Source organism: Phascolarctos cinereus, unplaced genomic scaffold, assembly GCF_003287225.1.
Source record: "Phascolarctos cinereus isolate Bilbo 61053 unplaced genomic scaffold, phaCin_HiC Scaffold_7;HRSCAF=346, whole genome shotgun sequence".
Classification (NCBI taxonomy): Eukaryota; Metazoa; Chordata; class Mammalia; order Diprotodontia; family Phascolarctidae; genus Phascolarctos; species Phascolarctos cinereus.
Genome location: NW_027556180.1, coordinates 85,780,995 through 85,796,901, shown reverse-complemented (window position 1 = coordinate 85,796,901; position 15,907 = coordinate 85,780,995). Strand labels below are relative to the sequence as shown.

At 41.1% G+C, this 15,907-nt stretch overlaps 1 protein-coding gene across 1 annotated transcript in view; it reads left to right on the top strand.

Annotated features, from left to right (window-relative positions):
- Positions 1-15,907, top strand: part of KIAA2012 (KIAA2012 ortholog) — a 162,921-nt gene that overhangs the window by 20,796 nt on the left and 126,218 nt on the right. The window contains 5 exon segments of the mRNA XM_078147661.1: positions 3,131-3,293; positions 4,895-5,059; positions 10,738-10,895; positions 12,424-12,613; positions 13,770-13,900. Coding sequence (XP_078003787.1) covers positions 3,131-3,293; positions 4,895-5,059; positions 10,738-10,895; positions 12,424-12,613; positions 13,770-13,900 — 807 coding nt within the window.

Sequence of the window (15,907 nt, the reverse complement as noted above, 5' to 3'; positions counted from 1 at the left end):
CCTTCAGAGCCGTCTAGGTCTGGTGGTAAATTATAGATCAGGACAACAGGAGGTGGCCCAGGATGCAGTGGGGGACCTTGGCCTTTTTAAGCTAAGGTCTTTAACAGGTCTCAGTTTGACTGAGGTAACACCCATTCAGTGATTAAGGCCAAATAAGAAATGACGCAGGGAATGGCCTCATTACTTAGTTAAAAAAAAATCAATCTGGAGAGGAAGACTTTTAGGGTTTCTGGCCAAAGCATAAACAATTGCTATTTACATTCACTTTGAGCCAATCAGCTCACACTTAGTAAGAGTTTCATAAATGCTTGTTGACTGGCAGCACCCATTCTCAGAATAATGTTTGTTGCTTACATTCATAGTTAAAGAAAATAGCAAATTTCAGTTAAAGTTTAGTAAAAATAAAGTGGAATTTTTTTCCCATGTAAGTTTTACAGGCCCTGTGAAATCTATCCATGGACCAGTTGGTTAAGAATCTCTGATCTAGTCCAAGGCCTTGATTTTGTTGATAAAGGAACTGGGGCCCAGATAAGATGATTGACTTATTCAAGGTTATACAGATAGTAACAGAGTTGGCAGGGAGAAGCCAGAGTTCTTTCCTCTGGACCTACTGTCTTATAGGTGGTCAGGCCTCTTGTGCCTTCTTCCACTCTCAGATAATGTCATATAGGTGGCTGCCAACCAGCCTTGCTCAACCCCCACCCCTGACCCCCACGTATCTCCTTTGCAAGTTCCATATTTCTCATTCACAGTTAGAAGGGAGCTCAGAAGCTTTCTACTCCAGCTCATATCTGAGTAAGAATTCTATATACATATACCTGAGAAGTGTTCCTTCTGCCTTTGCATGAAGACTGTTAATGAGGGGGTCCCACTATACTCCACCATCCCATTCCACTTTTGGATAGTTCTAATCATGAGGTAGTTTTTCCTTAAGCCAATCCTAAATTCACACCTTCTTCCTCTTTCAGGCAAAAATCTACCATTAGGGACCCTTTCCATTCTGTAGATTAATTTGTAGATCAGGACATTTTTACAAACACCTTTTCTGAAGCCAAACACATGCCTTCCTAAGACAACTACAGGCAGACAGTTTCTCATCAGCTAAATGGCAGACCATTTTTCGTCTGGCTGAAAGTTGGCAGAAAGCTTCTTCTGTTCCCCACCCTACCCCCACTCCTGTGCACAAATGGGTTTATGGTTTCAAGGTGTGAATTGGTTCCACCAAGCAGCATAATTAAAACCAAGGTCAGCATTAGTTTTTCACAACATAATTAAGCCAACTTGGCACCTGAGCAACAGACAGCTAACTACCTTTCTCCTCTCACCTTCCCAGCTTGGTGCATGCCTTGCAAATTACTTTATTAGGTTAAGTCATATAGCTCAGAGACTCGGCTTTGGTAGAACCCTCCAGTTGGAAGCTGTCCTGCCGTAATAGTTGGGTTCAGGATTTGGGCAAATAAAATCTAGAAGAAGGGATTTGAACAAAGCCCTTCACAAAGTTTCTCCTACTGTTTTTGTGGAAAAGCCAGGGAGACATGGCCTAGCTGGTAGTTTGATTTGGTAGATTTGGAAATGGTGTAATGGCTGTATTCTAAGACTATCATTAAGGGTTCAATGTCAACATGGAGGAAGGTCTTTGGTGCTCCAGGGATGTGAGTTTGGCCCAGAGTTGTCTAACATTTTCAGTGATGATGACTTGCCTAAAAGGCCAGAGGGCTTGCTTATCGAGTTTGCAGATAACACAAAGCTGGCAGGCTAGCTAACACATTCGATGGCAGAGTCAGGGTCCAAAAAGATCATGTCAGGCTAAAACACTGAGCCAAATCTAAAAAGATTTAAACTAATAGAAATCAATGTAAAGTCTTACACTTGAGGGTTTTTTTTTAAAATCAAGGTGGGAGATAGTTCATCTGAAAACAGTCTTGGGGTCTCAGTGGACTGCAACATGAGCCAACAGTGAGATACGGGAGCCCAAAAAACTAACTTTTTGGGGGCTGAATAAGAGAGACATAAAGGTTGATAAGACCATGACAATGACAGTTGAATTGTCCTCTGTCCTGTTCAGGCTACATCTGCAGTATTGTATTCACTTTGGGGGTGCCATATTTAGGAGGGATATTGAAAAGCAGAAAAGCTTTGAAAGGAGTTCAAAAAGGCCTTCAAATTATGCCATATAAGAATCAGTTGAGGAAACTGAGGATGGTTAGCCTGGAGAAGAGAAAATTAAGTGGACTATACTTTGAGGGAAGGGATTCTGAGATGTGAGTACATAGGTTTGGGGTATGGCTTGATTATTGCATTCTTAATCTTTTAAGAAATGTTTTATTTTTCCCAGTTACATGTAGAGGCAATTTTTGACATTCCTTTTTTTAAATGTTGAGTTTCAAATTTTCTCCCTCCCTCTCTCACCTCCCATCTCCCTAAGACGGTAAGCAATTTGATATAGGTTATATACGTGCAATCATGTAAAACATTTCCATATTAGTCGCGTTGTAAAGGAAGAAAGAAACCAAAAGAAAAAAAAAAGAAAAATATTGCATTATTAATTTGATAAATATAATAATAACCAGGTTGAGATACAGGAAAACACTAATATATACTATCTGAGTCATTCCTCATAATAACCCTGTGAGGTAGAGATTTAACAGATGAAGAAACTGAAGTTCAGAGAGTTTAAGTAAGTCATCCAGGGTCACACAGTAAGTGACAGAAGTGAGGCACAGAGTCAGGGTCCTTCCCACTCCTCCTATAAATTACATGGGGGTGGTCATGAGTTATGGGCCTCTTTTTATACTTCAGAAATAATTTCCATAGAGTGTGTTAAGTTATGTATTTTCTCCTCAGGAGTTTTATCACTCTCCAAAGTTCTATTTTAACTCAGGATCTGGTATTTGTCATCCTTTTCTGATTCCCTCCAACTCCAAATCTGTTGGGGCCTTTAAGAACTTCATCCTGCATTTTCTCAGTTTTTGTGTCTGTTGGCTGAGATATGCACTCTCCTTGCCTTCAGGCACCTCTAGGGAGTTTCCTAAGATTATTGATGAGGGATCTGTGAACCCAACTCTATCAGCTGCACGAAGCCTCCAAGCCCCTAATAGATGAGTTTGTCTCTTGTCTCTTATCCCTGCAGAAAGATCAGAAGGACCGGGACTGGCAACCATACTTGCATTTCCTAAGTAAGCCAGATAGCCAGAATGAACAACAGATTCGTCCAGGCTATTCAGCCAAGAGGTACCTCTTCAGCCTCTTTCAAAATTGGACTTCAGGCACTTTGTACAAACTTCAGTGTTCAGGTCAGTGACGAGATTGGTGAGTGAGGGGAGTGTGGATAAACCTAACCCAAATGTCCCAGGGTTATTGTTGTGATTCAGTCTTTTCATTCATGTCTTGTGACCACATTTGGGGTTTTCTTGGCAAAGATGTTGGAGTGGTTTGTCATTTCCTTCTCTGGCTTTATTTTACAGATAATGAAACTGAGGCTAACAGGGTTAAGTGATTTGCCCAGGGTCATACAGCTAGTCAGTGTCTGAGGCCAGATTTGAACTCAGGAAGATGTGTCTTTCTCTCTCCAGGCTTGGTGCTGTATGCACTATGGTGCCACCTAGCTGCCCCTAATGTTCCGCTAAAGCACACGTGGAGTTGGAGGACCTGGGTTCAAATCCCACCTCTTCCACTTAACCATCCTTGGTGACTTTAGGCATGTCATTGAACTCCTCTAGATTTCAACTTCCTCATCTGAAAATGATCAAACTGGCCTAGCTGATCTCTACAGTCCTTTCCGTACCTGATCCTATGACCCCTATATCTCCCATTAAGGCTGAAGGAAACGAAATTATTGTCCCTGTCTAAAGTATTGAGTCAATTTTGCTTTAAATTAGGGGTAACCAACCAGTAGATCGAAATCTACCAACTCCTCCAATAAGTCTTTGAGTCCGTTGTCCAGCAGCTGCCAAGGGAAACCCAACTGCCATTGGCACCCTCCTCTGTCCAGCCCCACCACATTGCTGGGCTTTACAGCCATCATTCCTCACAGCCCACTTGGGAACTTCCTTATCATCAGCCTCTCCCCCTGCTCTGAGGTGATCTCAGAGTTTCAAAGAAGTAAGAAGTCACTTCTCTCCCCCTACAAGAAAAGGTTGGAGATCCATGCTATACAGGCTGGCAATTCCCCAGCTCCAAAGTGAGATAGAAACCCTGGAAGAAGCCTCATTCTTATTGCAAAAAAAAAAATACATAATAATAAATGAAGAAGAGAAGGTGATGCGGTAAGGGGATGGGGGTGTGGCATTTGCTATGAGTAAGGGGTAGTTATCCTTTTCCTCCTTTAGTACAAACTATTGGCAAGCAGCCAAGATCACACTTTACCAGTTTACCTCAGCAGTAACCTTACAACTTCCCTCCAGTGCTCAAAAATCACCTGGAGAACAACTTTTCTCTCACCTTGTAGGCTTATGTTTGAGTGAAAAGAGGGCAGCTACCTTCCCAAGGGGCCTAGAAGCAAGGGGCTGCAGCCATGGAGTTGATTATATTTAAGTTCCAGACCCTGGATCTACTTTATCTTCATGAAATGTTCATAGATAATGTTAACATGTGGTTTTCTAAGCTGATTTGCTACTTTTGAGTGTTTTTATTTGAGTATGACACCACTGGTCTAGAATCTCCCATAGAAAGCAAAGATAGTTTCAGCTTGCCAAAGAAGCAACCTCTTTTCCGATTGGACTTCACTGTCTTTGCAATTCACTGAGATGCTAGGGATGACCAGGACCAGATTTCTCTCTCACAGTCTGTAATCTCACAGTCAAACGGATCAGAATTCCTCTAATCATCCCTCCCACCCACACTAGTGTTCGTATGGTTACCCCAGCCAGATAACTGATGTGCTCCATTATTTCAGGGTATATCAGGGACCCTAGGTTGTTCCAGGACAATCAGCTTTACTTGCCAAATCACCTCAGGAGGCAACAGGATCTCTCAGCTGTACCATCAAAATACCGTCTCCTGCCTGTTTACCCTTCAGTCTCTACTTTCTGGACCCAGAAAGAACAACGGGCTGATGAAGGTTTGTGGTGCACTTAGGGCTAGTTTTTTTTCAAATATATTTGGGCCCTTAATTTCTTCTAATTGCATTTCCCAAAATAAAGCCAAAGGATCTGGGACCTTAGTTTACTCATTTGTGAAATTAATTACCTCTAGTGTTCTTGCCAGTTCTAACAATCTATGACTCTGCCACTTGTGGTGTGGTGGAATGGTGAGTTAAATGTTTCAGAAGTTGCTATTGGGGAATGACTTTGATGGAAAGAATAAGTCAAGAGCTGAGGCATGGAGGCTATCATAAGGGGAAAGAAAGTCCCAGGGCAGTACTATAGTATCTCTGGGAAGAAGGAATAAAAGAGTCTAGAGTATCATAAGCATTAATTGTGGAGAATGCTGGAAAAAATATGCCTTAATTGTGGGGAATGCTGGAAAGGGGAACTTTAAGTACAAAATTAGACAGGAAAGAGCATGTAATTTGCTTATTTTACAGACTTTAAGAGAAAAAGCCCATTAACCATCTTCTCATTAAGATTTGCTGAGACGCCAAAGACTAAGATGAATGGAAAGGATATCATTGAAGAGATGACGGAGATGAGCTCCTACCGTTCATCATGAGTTGTCCGTGGTCTACCACAGCTGGTTAAGTGAAGGAACTTAGACTAGATCTAGTCTCGACTTTTAGGAGAGTATGGTTTGTGCCACTAATAATAGTGCCTATTTGTAGAGATGCTGGCCCATATCATTCTACAAAAAAGTCTAGAATCATAGGATTAGAAAAATCTTAGAAACCAGGTAGGCCAGTTAGATAATATCTGGAGAATTGGAAAACAGTTTTGGGTGCTCCATTTTAGGAAGGGTCTGGACAAAGTGAGGTACATCCAGAGGAGGGTGACTAGGATGATGAGATATATACCATGCCAAGCCACGTGAAGATCATTTGAAAAGAACTGGGAATGTTAGCCTGGAGAAGTGGAGATACAATACCTGTCTTCAAGTATTGGAAGGACTATTGCTGAGAAGAGAGATTAGAATTGTTCTGCTTGCCCACAGAAAGCAAAAAAAGAAATAATGGAGGAAACTGCAAAGAGGCAGATTAGGGATCACTGTAAGGAAAAACCTCCTAACTAATTTTTGTTGCTCATTCTTTTCAGTTGTGTCCAAGTCTTTGTGACTCCATTTGGGGTTTTCTTAGGAAAGATATTGGAGTGGTTTGTCATTTCCTTCTGCAGTTCATTTTATAGATGAGGAAACTGAGGCAAACAGGGTAAAGTGGCTTGTCCAGGGTCACACAGCTAGTAAGTGTCTGAGGCCATATTTGAACTCAGGTCTTCCTGACTCCAAGCCCAGCACTCTAGCAAAAATGGAATTGGCTGCTTTGAAAGGTAGTGAATTCCTCTTCAGTGGAGGTTGTCAGATGGAAGCTTGCTATAAATTTCGCACAGGGAATTTTGGACCCGGGTGAACTGAGCTAGATAATCCTCAGAATCCCATCCAATGGTGTGTGTGGTGGGGAATGTCCTCATTTTCACAGGACACACTTTTAAGTTTAATCAGCATTATTAACATTTTTCCATCACTTTCTTAAGTTTAAAAAAAATCAACAAAATAATATATGAAGCCCTAACTTGTAGTGTTTGCTTTCTGAAGTGTGATTGCTCACATTGAAAATTTAACTATTAGCTCTCAAAAGCTGGTCCTCGAGCTGGCTCCAGTGTATCAATGATCCTTCCATCTTTGAGATTCTGTGATCTAAATCAGTGATGTCAAACTCAAATAGAAACGGGACCACTAATCCATACATAAGGATCTCTGCTGGCCATATGTTGCCTCACTTTTTAAAATATAGTGTTGTTTATGTTTTATTATATTTTTATTTATTTTTTAAGTATTTCCAAATTATATTTTAATCTGGTTGGGGGCTGGGGGTGCCTGCTTGCTTACAGGCCATGTGTTTGACATTTCTGATTTAGTGCATCACTTAATTTCTACTTTGTCTTGAATTTCTGGGAACACCGTGAGGAATCCATTTGTAAGAAATTTCAGTAGGAGATAGCTTTTCTTTGTATCACTAATAAATAGCACATAAAGAATGCTACCATTTAGTACTAGAACATAATTGATGTGGGTTACTAATTGATCTTACCTTTTCATGAACAGGAAAAGTCTTTTGTTCTTTCATTCTTAATTCCCTTTAAATAAAGAGCTTCCTGCCTTCTGCAGTGATGATTTCATTGGCCGTTTCTATAGAATCACAGGGTACCCCAATGGTCCATCCAGGAACGAAAGAGAGGTATGGTTTGTCTCAGCTCCCAGTTTATCTGCTCCAACATAACACTTCTGCCTAATTGGAAGGCATAGAGCCCCATGAGCCAACAAGCAGCCTTTACATCAGTGGAAGCTCACCTAAATTCACCTTAGTCCCACTCTCCTTCCACTCCAGCCTTACAGATATTTTTTGGATCCTTTTTTTGTGATGTAGTGATGCAAGGCCTTGTCTTTTGTTTTCAACATCCTGGGTCAGCCAGTTGCAAATAAGCACAAGCCAATGAAACAGGTGGTGATATTTACTCAGAAAAAGCCAGGATTCCCCCGAAGACAGATTGGGCTATTTATTTAGCCACACCTGTAGCATTCTGCCATTGGACAGAACTTTCTCCCTAGTCTCATTTGGAAGAAAATTGAATGAGGTGAGGGGTCATTTGGTCAGCATACTACCTCCTCTGTGCACTCAAAAGAGAATACTTTGGGTCCAAGTTTTTCACTCAGGAAAGCTCTGAGAGATCTGGCTCAGTACCAGGAGATATATTCAAAGGACCCAGCATGACTAGGTTAATTCAGAGATCACTGTCAGGGTTTGGGTCCATTCTAGGGCAGGCTAGATAGAGTCCTAAAAACAACCCCATCTCCCCAGAGCCTTTTCAGACTAAAATGAAATGGAAAAGCATTTATTAAGTACTTAACTATGTTCTAAGCACTGTTCTAAGTACTAGAAATACAAATATAGTCCCTGCCCTCAAGGAGCTTACATTCTTATGGGAGAGTCAAACACAAAAAGGACATGGTGGACACGGAGAGACACTTTGGTCTGGAAAGTTACCAGAATGGTGAACAGGAGCTTAGGGGAGCAGACTGATATACCCCAACACATCATCCAGGAACAATGGCAAAGTTGATTTAATCGTGATTGCCGAACTGGAATGAGGGATGGGGAAGGTCCTCATAAAGTTGACAGTGGAGGTGGCTGGAAAGTAAGGAGTGAAGTGAAATGATTACCCAGGAACAACAGTCACTAGTCTAGAAAGTGGGTCTCCAGAGGGGAAGATTCTCTGGTCTGCAAAGGTGATATGGGAGATGGATAGAGTTGGGAGTGAAGCAATTGAAAATGACCCAGGCTCTGTCAGACTTCTTACAGAGCTTAACCCTGCTCAAGCCTACTATCTTTGGTGCTTAGCAGCAAGCCAGACTTGTCTTCCAAAGTGGGAACAGGGCAGGGGTGGGGAATATGGCCCATACCAATGGAATCCAGACTGCCAGTAAGGATGAGCACAGACAAGGAGGGAGGAGGAGACAGAGTGACATGGGGAAATGAGGGAAGTCAACAGAAAGTCTGCACAACTACCCCAGAACGGCCTCAGGTCTGAAGACAACCCACACATTGTTGTAAGGATCTGGCCCCTGTGAGTGGAGGTGTTGCTAAAGACTGGCTCCAAACGAGGCAGGTTTGCCAGATTATTTCATCTATAAATCTACCTTGAGTAAGTGATGAAAATCGCTGCAGGACCCTTTAAACCACTGTTGAAAGATTTGTTAACTGTGTTTCAGTCATCTGTTGACTCAGATCCTTCCTGTGTGTTTTGCAAATTAAAAAAAAAAATGTAACAGGGTAATTCAGAGATTCTATGCAGCTCATAAGATCATCTAATACAGGGGTGGGGAACCTGCAGCCTCGAGGCCACATGTGACCCTCTAGGTTCTCAAGTGTGGCCCCTGGACCGAATCCAAATTCCCAAAAGATTCTGTGAACAAATCCCAAAGATTCTGTGAAGTTTGGATTCAGCCCAAGGGTTGCACTTGAGGACCTAGAGGGCCACAAGGCCACAGGTCCCCACCCCTGATCTAATCTAACCCCCTCATTTTATTTATTTATTTGGTGAGGCAATTAGGGTTAAATGCCCAGGGTTACACAGCTAGTAAGTATCAAGTGTCTGAGGCTAGATTTGAACTGACTGCAGGGCCAGTGCTCTATTCACTGCGCCACCTAGCTGCCCCCAAACCCCCTCATTTTACAGATGAAAAAACTGAGACCTAGTTAAAATGAAGTGTCTTGCCCAAAGCTACAGAGATAGTTAACAGCAAAGTAGGGATTCAAATCCATCTTCTCTCCCTCAACATCCAGAAGTCTCTTAACTATGCCACAGTTGAGGTCCAACAGCGGCTAGGTGGTGTAGTGCTGGAATGCTCAGTTGACAGTCAAGAGAATGTGAGTTCAAATCTAGCCTCAGACACTTAATAACCGTGTGACCCTGGGCAAGTCACTTAACTTGTCAACCTCAGTTTGCTTATCTGTAAACTAGGGGTAATAATAACAGCTAATCCTGAAGATCAAATGAGGTAATATTGATAAAGTACTTTGCAAATGCTAACTATTATTATTAGCAATCCACTCTTCCCCCCCCCAAAAAAAATAGTAGCAGTCAACCCAAGTAGTAGCTTATATCAAACTACCTCACCGACTCTAAGGTAGGGTTGACATTCATCCTGTAGAAAAAGCATAAAAACTGACTGTTGGCAACTTTCTGCGTGACCTCAAATAGGTCCCTTCTCACGCTCTAGGCTTTGGTCTCCTTCTTGTTAATCTATTTATTCTCTGGCCTCCTTCTGCTCTAACACTCCATAGTTGATAATGATGATAATAATAGCAATAATTATAGTAATATTAAAATTAATAGAATGGTAATTAATCACTCATACTTGTTTAGTCATTTTTCAGTCATGTCCTACTCTTTGGGATCTCATTTGGCAAAGATACTAGAGTGGTTTGCCATTTCCTTATCCAGCTCATTTTACAGAGGAGGAAACTGAGGCAAACTAATAGTATAGTAATTAATAACTAACTAATTATAGTTCATTAGTAGTATAGTAATACTAACAGTAATTGTGCCTGGCACATAGCAGGTACTTAATAAACTTTTATGTATTGATTGATCAATATGACAGAGGCACTGTGAAATCTTGAGGGGAAAAGTATTGGAATTGGTGACGGAGAACAAGTTTTCCTACTTAATACTTGGGTGATCATGAGCAAATCTTAACTGCTCCGGTGCTCATCTACAAAATGAAGAGTTAAGCTAGGTGATCTATGACATTTTCTAGCTCTCATATTCCATGGGGTGGATGATGACGATGACAATAATGATGAAGAAGAAGAAATAACTCACACTTATTAAAAGTGCTGTAAGGTTTATAAAGTACTTTAGTCTCCGCAATCCTTTGACGCAGATAAGAAGAGAGGAGAGAGATGGAGACCAGAGCCTTTAATGTGAGGATGTTCTGTGTACTTTGGATTTGGAAAGTGATGATGGAATGCCAGTTCTGGAACTTAGAGGAGCAGCAAGCTGGCAGCTCTGGGAAACCAGCCAGCCCAGCAGCCTCCACCATGCCCATGTGTTCTATTTCAGTACTGATCCACTGTCTGCCTTACAGATGCAAGTGATCTTGATAATGAGGAATCTGAAGATAGTGATGTGGACAAGGAAGATTGCAGAGCTGGAAAACACTGGGAGGAAAAGGTTCCACTCCCTCCGCTGAAACGGAAGCCTCCAGGGAGGGCCACTTGGCTGAATAATGAAGCCTATGCAGAGGTATCATTTCTAATCTCAATTAGGCTATCCTTTATGATTCTTTCTGTCTGATTAAATACTATTCCTCCTAGTTAGAAGATCCTTGGAGTTTCTGAGTATTTTAGCCCTTCACATAATATCAGAAAACATAACTATGGGAAAATGTGAATTTAACAAGAACCTATAATTAAGGAAGAAATGTATTATGGTGGAGAGTGTCTAGAGTCAGAGGACCTGAGTCTGAATCTCACCTATGATGCTTACTATCTGTGTGACCTTGGACAGACAGGCCACTCAAGCTCCCCAAACCTCAATTTCCTTGTATGTAAAAAGTGGGGTAGGCTGGCTATACAACATCTGTGCTCCCTACAGCTAGGATCCTTTGATTTTGTCAGGATGAAAATCAATCAATGAATCTACAAGCACCTACTGTGTGTCAGGTACTGTGCCAAGTGCTAGCAATACAAGTACGAAGAATGATATACTCTCTGCTGGTAAGATATTAAATGGAGGAAACAAAAACATGTGAAATATATACAGTATAAACATAGAGTTAATACACATAAATAAATACAATGTAGTTTGGAAGGAAAGATAGCAGTCGAAAAGATCAGGAAAGACTTCATGCAAAAAAAAATCCCCAAAAGCAAATGGTACGTGTATTGCTTCTTAAAGGAAAAGCAGAACTCTTTGAGGTAGATGTAAGGAAAGACTGCATTCCAGGCATAAAGGATGGTCAATGCAAAAACCTGGAGATGAGAGTTGGGTTGTCATGTGTGAAGAGAAGGCCAGTTTGTCTGGATCACAAAGTATGAGAGGGAGAAAATAATGCCCAGTATATCTGGGAAGATAGTTTGGAACCTGGCTATATAGGGTTTTAAAAGCTAAAGAAAGAAGTTTATATTTTATCCTAGAAGCAATAAGAAACCACTAGAGTTGATGGAGTTGATTCACATGATCAGATATGTACTTGAGGAAAATCACTTTGACCAGAATTTTTAGGCTGGGCTGGAGAAGGAAGAGATTTGAGACAGGGGGTCTTAATGGGAAGCTCTCCCAATCAATAGGCAGGAGGTGATGGGGATCTGAAAACCCATCTGTAACTTAGAGTGTAGGTATTCATGTGTTCATAAGATCATGGATTTCAATCTGTAAGGCACCAAGCTTAGAGAATTGCACTTACCTCCAGTTATATATTAAGTTAGTAGGACGTGCTGATAGAAATGCCCTAAGTAATTATTACCAGACAATTTAGCTTTAAATCACAAATGCTCAGCGTTGAGGCATCATATCTGTTTAAATATTTTGGTCCAACAGATTTACTAATTGATACTGAATAAATACTTTTGATTGCGGTAAATAGCAGCAGAACAGACAACTTGACTGAAGGGGTCTAGCTCATGTCCCTGTACTCTGCCTCGAGCATAATCAAGAGAGGTCTATGTGATTCTTAACTTTACTGGTCAAGAAACAAAGTCTAGTTGCTAAAAAGATACTTTTCAGGATGTTCATGAAAGTGTGTTTATAATTATACATGTCTGTTTCCTAGGACACATGGATGGAGCCTCACCAAGGAATGCAAGCTTTAAAAAAGAGCCAGGGACACCATGGAAAGTCCCACCCACCTTTAGGGAGTGACTCTGTGTTTGGCAACATTGAAACTCCCCAGTTCTTGAGTCAAGGATCCCAGAGTACATTCTATGGAGGTACCTTCCCAGACAGGAAGACATACCTAAGTGGTAAGAAGCACAAGGCCCCTGTCTCTAGGTCAGTGCGAATCTGATTGCTCTGTAAAAATGAAAAATACAGAACATACTACTTTGTCTTGACCCCTATTACCTTGGAAGGAAGATAAAGCTAGGATTTTTTTTTTGGGGGGGGGGACATGGAATTCCACCTGGTTCACCAAGAGGCAAGCATGGTACAGTGGAAATAGTGCTGGACTTGGAATCGGTAAGGACTAGATAAAAATTGCTATTCAGACATCATCCTAGCCATGCAAACTTTTTTAACCTCTCAGCCTCAGTTTTCTTATCTGCCATATGGGGACAATACTTATAGTATCTACCTGACTGGGTAGCCATGAGGCCCGAATGAGAGTACCTATTGTTAAGAGATTTACAAACTTTAAAGTGCTATCTATGTAAACACCCATTATTATCATCAATTATAAATATTAATAATTTTAAATTAAATAATAAATAGCATTAACTCATTTATTATTTAATAATAATAATTCAATTATACTTACTATTATAAAATCAAATTACAATTATAGCTAGTTTTTATTTATTAAAACATCTCTTCCCTAACCATCCATTCCATCATTTCTCCCACCTAACAAGAAGCTGAAGGTCCTAAAATGTGCTCCGAGACTTCCTGATGTCTGCAACACCACCCTCTGCCTTTCTTCTAGGGAACAGAAAACTAATTTTCCTGCCTTTCATTCTACCACCTGTTGTAAACAAATTTTCATCTATCAGGGACCCTGTGACCTTCTAGGCCCTTGGGTGTAGCCTTTTGACTAAGTCCAAGTTTTACAGAACAAATCTTTGTATTAAAGGGATTTGTTCTGTGAAGTTTGGATTCAGTCAGAGGGCCACATGTGGCCCTGAGGTCATAGGTTCCCCACTCCTGACTATCTTATCCTTTTCCCTTCTAGGTGGAAATAATCTCTCTTTCCTTAGTACCTCACTGTTTGCACTTTCATATTCTCTTTTGTATTATAGGTATTTGTGTACCTGGATTCTCTCCCCTGCTACTGGTGGCTCCGTGGGGGCAGGGAACACATCTTGATTTTCTTGTTCCCCAGAGCAAGGAGTACCTGCTTTGTACATAGCAAATGCTTAATAAATGTTTCTCAAGTGAGTTAATCTTCTTTTATGCATTCACAAGGGAATGTGAAGATCTCCAAAAGCAGACACCAAATGTTTCCAGAGCTTCTGGTAGAAAGATGTGTTTTGCCACCTGTTCAACCCACCATCAACCCAGAGCAAAACGTGCCTAGAAAAGTAAAGGAAAAAAAGGTTCGTTTAAATAGAATTAATCTGGGATCAGGAACTCAGTGAATAAAGTTCTTGTTTTCATGTGATCATAGATGTTGAGCTTAAAGAGAACTCAGAAGCCATCTAGTCCAAAGCTGTCATTATACAGATGACAAAACTGAGGTTCAGAGATGGTATGTAAATGGCCATTATTATCATCAATTATAAATATTAATAATTTTAAATTAAATAATAAATAGCATTAACTTATTTATTATGTAACTTATCCAAGGTCATAAAGCTAGTGTCAGAGGTGGGATATGAATCCAGATCTTCCTGACTCCAGAGGAACATTCTGCCCACTGTAATAGCATGGTACGGTCAAAAGAACACTGGCTTTGGAATCAGAGAGCCTGAGATCATATCCCACCTTTGTCACCTGCCCTTGGACAAGCCCCTTTACCTCATTCTGCCTGAGTTTTATCATCTGTAAAATGAGGGCCTTGGACTACATGGCTTCTAAGGTCTCTTCTGGCTCTAAATCTAGGATAAATGGCTAAGGTACTCATCTCAATGGAGAGAGAATTAGTCTTTCTTAATATTGAATTCAGGGCAGCTCAGTGGCAGGATAAAGTAGCAGGCATGGAAACAGGAAGACTCATCTTCCTGAGTTCAAATCTGGCCTCAGACACTTAGTAGCTGTGCAACCCTGAGCAAGTCACTGGACTCTGTTTACCTCAGTTTCCTCATCTGTAAAATGAGCTACAGAAGGAAATGGTAAGCCACGCCAGTATCTTTGCCAAGAAAACCCAAATGGGGTCATGAAGAGTCGGACATGACTGAAAAACAACAACAAAATACTGAATTCATCATTTCACTGAAATGCATTCTTAGAAGTTTCAAAATCTTGATGATCACCCCAAATTCATCATCTAGTGGCCACCCTTTTGTGATGAGCCTACTCAGTTAACCTAATGCTCTAGGAAGTCACCTAGTTATTCTAGTGATAGCCCAGAATAACCTACTTCTGCACCACAATGACACATCAGTGTAGGACTTCCAGAGAAGAAGTAAATAACTTGACAAGTAGTAAAATTGAAGAAAATTAGACTGACTTTCAATCTATCCCCCCAATAGCCAACATTTTTATAGTTCTTTAAGTTTTCCAACTCATTTGAGCCTCACCACAAACCTTTGAGGTAAGTGCTATCATTATCCCCATTTTACAGATGAAGACATTTAAAGTGTACGATACAACTGCCATCTTAGTAACAGCAATAAAACATCTTTTCAAAAAGACCAGAGGGACTGGTTGGGGAAGGTTAGAGGTCAAGAGAAAAGAGGAAGGATTATTTTGAGGAATGGGGAGGAGACATGGCAATATGTTGTCCACAAGGAACTTGAGCTTGTAGAAACTGACCTTTGTCAAACCTGAGGTCTCTGCTAAATCCTGGCAAACTTAAATCTGAAGCAGTTTTGAGCTCAACCTGGTGTCATTTTCCAAAACTTAAGGACATATGTTTCTTGTCCAATGAAGAGGACTGGGAAAGGACAGCAGATAATCTATAGAGTCCAACATTGCTTCACCTGCTGCTTCACAGCCCTCTCTCTCTGAGTGATGGGTTGGCTTAAGGCCTGACCTCATCCTGAGATTCAGTTTCAGCTTTGGTTGACTGAGGGGTGGGGTGGGAATTTGTTTCAGTCTGAAGTGGCCCTGAGAGTCAATCCAAACTGAATAATGTAAGGAAACTCTACAAGCCATATCTACTCCCCTGACCCCCAACCCCTGTCCCCAGGGCCAGCCCAGAGCAGCTTGGGCAATTGGACTTCACAGTGGACTTGGACATGTGACCACGGACAAATCTCTCTGACCTTCAGTTTCTTCATTTGAAAAATGGGGGTAAATATGCCAAGGTAGCCTAGTGAAATAGGAAGAACGAAGCATTAGCTTTGGAATCAGAGAATGTGGGTCTAAAATCTGGCTGTGACCTTGGGCAAATCACTTCTAGCTCTCCAGGTATCCGTTTTTCCCTCTGTAAAATGAGGCAA